General features: G+C 53.7%; 1 protein-coding gene across 1 annotated transcript in view; it reads right to left on the bottom strand.

Annotated features, from left to right (window-relative positions):
* Positions 1-2,500, bottom strand: part of LOC143299930 (copine-8-like) — a 44,654-nt gene that overhangs the window by 515 nt on the left and 41,639 nt on the right. The window contains exon 21 of the mRNA XM_076613472.1: positions 1-1,654. This exon is cut by the window's left edge and continues 515 nt beyond it. Coding sequence (XP_076469587.1) covers positions 1,454-1,654 — 201 coding nt within the window. The 3' untranslated portion in view covers positions 1-1,453. The remainder of the gene's footprint in view (positions 1,655-2,500) is intronic.

Raw genomic sequence — 2,500 nt, 5'->3', positions numbered from 1 at the left:
TGATGAACATGGAGCCACACTGCCTGGTGTATGGACAGTGGGTGGTCACTGCTCCGAGAGGGGCAGGGAGTGGACAGAGGAGATGGTGTGATGAACATGGAGCCACACTGCCTGGTGTATGGACAGTGGGTGGTCACTGCTCCGAGAGGGGCAGGGAGTGGACAGAGGAGATGGTGTGATGAACATGGAGCCACACTGCCTGGTGTATGGACAGTGGGTGGTCACTGCTCCGAGAGGGGCTGGGAGTGGACAGAGGAGATGGTGTGATGAACATGGAGCCACACTGCCTGGTGTATGGACAGTGGGTGGTCACTGCTCCGAGAGGGGCTGGGAGTGGACAGAGGAGATGGTGTGATGAACATGGAGCCACACTGCCTGGTGTATGGACAGTGGGTGGTCACTGCTCCGAGAGGGGCTGGGAGTGGACAGAGGAGATGGTGTGATGAACATGGAGCCACACTGCCTGGTGTATGGACAGTGGGTGGTCACTGCTCCGAGAGGGGCAGGGAGTGGACAGAGGAGATGGTGTGATGAACATGGAGCCACACTGCCTGGTGTATGGACAGTGGGTGGTCACTGCTCCGAGAGGGGCAGGGAGTGGACAGAGGAGATGGTGTGATGAACATGGAGCCACACTGCCTGGTATATGGACAGTGGGTGGTCACTGCTCCGAGAGGGGCAGGGAGTGGACAGAGGAGATGGTGTGATGAACATGGAGCCACACTGCCTGGTGTATGGACAGTGGGTGGTCACTGCTCCGAGAGGGGCAGGGAGTGGACAGAGGAGATGGTGTGATGAACATGGAGCCACACTGCCTGGTATATGGACAGTGGGTGGTCACTGCTCCGAGAGGGGCAGGGAGTGGACAGAGGAGATGGTGTGATGAACATGGAGCCACACTGCCTGGTATATGGACAGTGGGTGGTCACTGCTCCGAGAGGGGCTGGGAGTGGACAGAGGAGATGGTGTGATGAACATGGAGCCACACTGCCTGGTGTATGGACAGTGGGTGGTCACTGCTCCGAGAGGGGCTGGGAGTGGACAGAGGAGATGGTGTGATGAACATGGAGCCACACTGCCTGGTGTATGGACAGTGGGTGGTCACTGCTCCGAGAGGGGCAGGGAGTGGACAGAGGAGATGGTGTGATGAACATGGAGCCACACTGCCTGGTGTATGGACAGTGGGTGGTCACTGCTCCGAGAGGGGCAGGGAGTGGACAGAGGAGATGGTGTGATGAACATGGAGCCACACTGCCTGGTGTATGGACAGTGGGTGGTCACTGCTCCGAGAGGGGCAGGGAGTGGACAGAGGAGATGGTGTGATGAACATGGAGCCACACTGCCTGGTATATGGACAGTGGGTGGTCACTGCTCCGAGAGGGGCAGGGAGTGGACAGAGGAGATGGTGTGATGAACATGGAGCCACACTGCCTGGTGTATGGACAGTGGGTGGTCACTGCTCCGAGAGGGGCAGGGAGTGGACAGAGGAGATGGTGTCGCGTCGCTGCAGGGGGGGTTTGGGTTTGATATTGTGGCGCTGCATGTAGGACAGGAACTGGTCGGGGATCTCCTCCAGAACCTCACGGGCCAGACGTGCCTGGACTGTGGCTGTGTCGTCACCTCCACGACCCACAAAGTCTCGCAACGGAACAAACTGCACATCAAATTATATATATATATATATATATATATATATATATATATATGTTCCTGTACAATGTCCTGCTATAACAGTGTGTCCCCAAATCAGTGTACCTGTACAATGTCCCGCTATAAGAGAGTGTCCCCAAATCAGTGTACCTGCACAATGTCTCGCTATAAGAGAGTGTCCCAAAATCAGTGTACCTGTACAATGTCCCGCTATAAGAGAGTGTCCCCAAATCAGTGTACCTGCACAATGTCTCGCTATAAGAGAGTGTCCCAAAATCAGTGTACCTGTACAATGTCCCGTTATAAGAGTGTCCCCAAATCAGTGTACCTGTACAATGTCCTGCTATAAGAGAGTATCCCCAAATCAGTGTACCTGTACAATGTCCCGTTATAAGAGTGTCCCCAAATCAGTGTACCTGTACAATGTCCCGCTATAAGAGAGTGTCCCCAAATCAGTGTACCTGTACAATGTCCTGCTATAAGAGAGTGTCCCCAAATCAGTGTACCTGCACAATGTCCCGCTCAGCAGTGTCCCCAAATCAGTGTACCTGTACAATGTCCCGCTATAAGAGAGTGTCCCCAAATCAGTGTACCTGTACAATGTCCCGCTATAAGAGAGAGTGTCCCCAAATCAGTGTACCTGTACAATGTCCCGTTATAAGAGAGAGTGTCCCCAAATCAGTGTACCTGTACAATGTCCCGCTATAAGAGAGTGTCCCCAAATCAGTGTACCTGTACAATGTCCCGCTATAAGAGAGAGTGTCCCCAAATCAGTGTACCTGTACAATGTCTCGCTATAAGAGAGAGTGTCCCCAAATCAGTGTACCTGTACAATGTCCCGTTATAAGAG

Source organism: Babylonia areolata, chromosome 25 (assembly GCF_041734735.1).
Source record: "Babylonia areolata isolate BAREFJ2019XMU chromosome 25, ASM4173473v1, whole genome shotgun sequence".
In the NCBI taxonomy this organism is placed as follows: domain Eukaryota; kingdom Metazoa; phylum Mollusca; class Gastropoda; order Neogastropoda; family Buccinidae; genus Babylonia; species Babylonia areolata.
The sequence above is the reverse complement of the archived record's forward strand: the minus strand, read 5'-3'. Positions and strand labels throughout refer to the sequence as shown.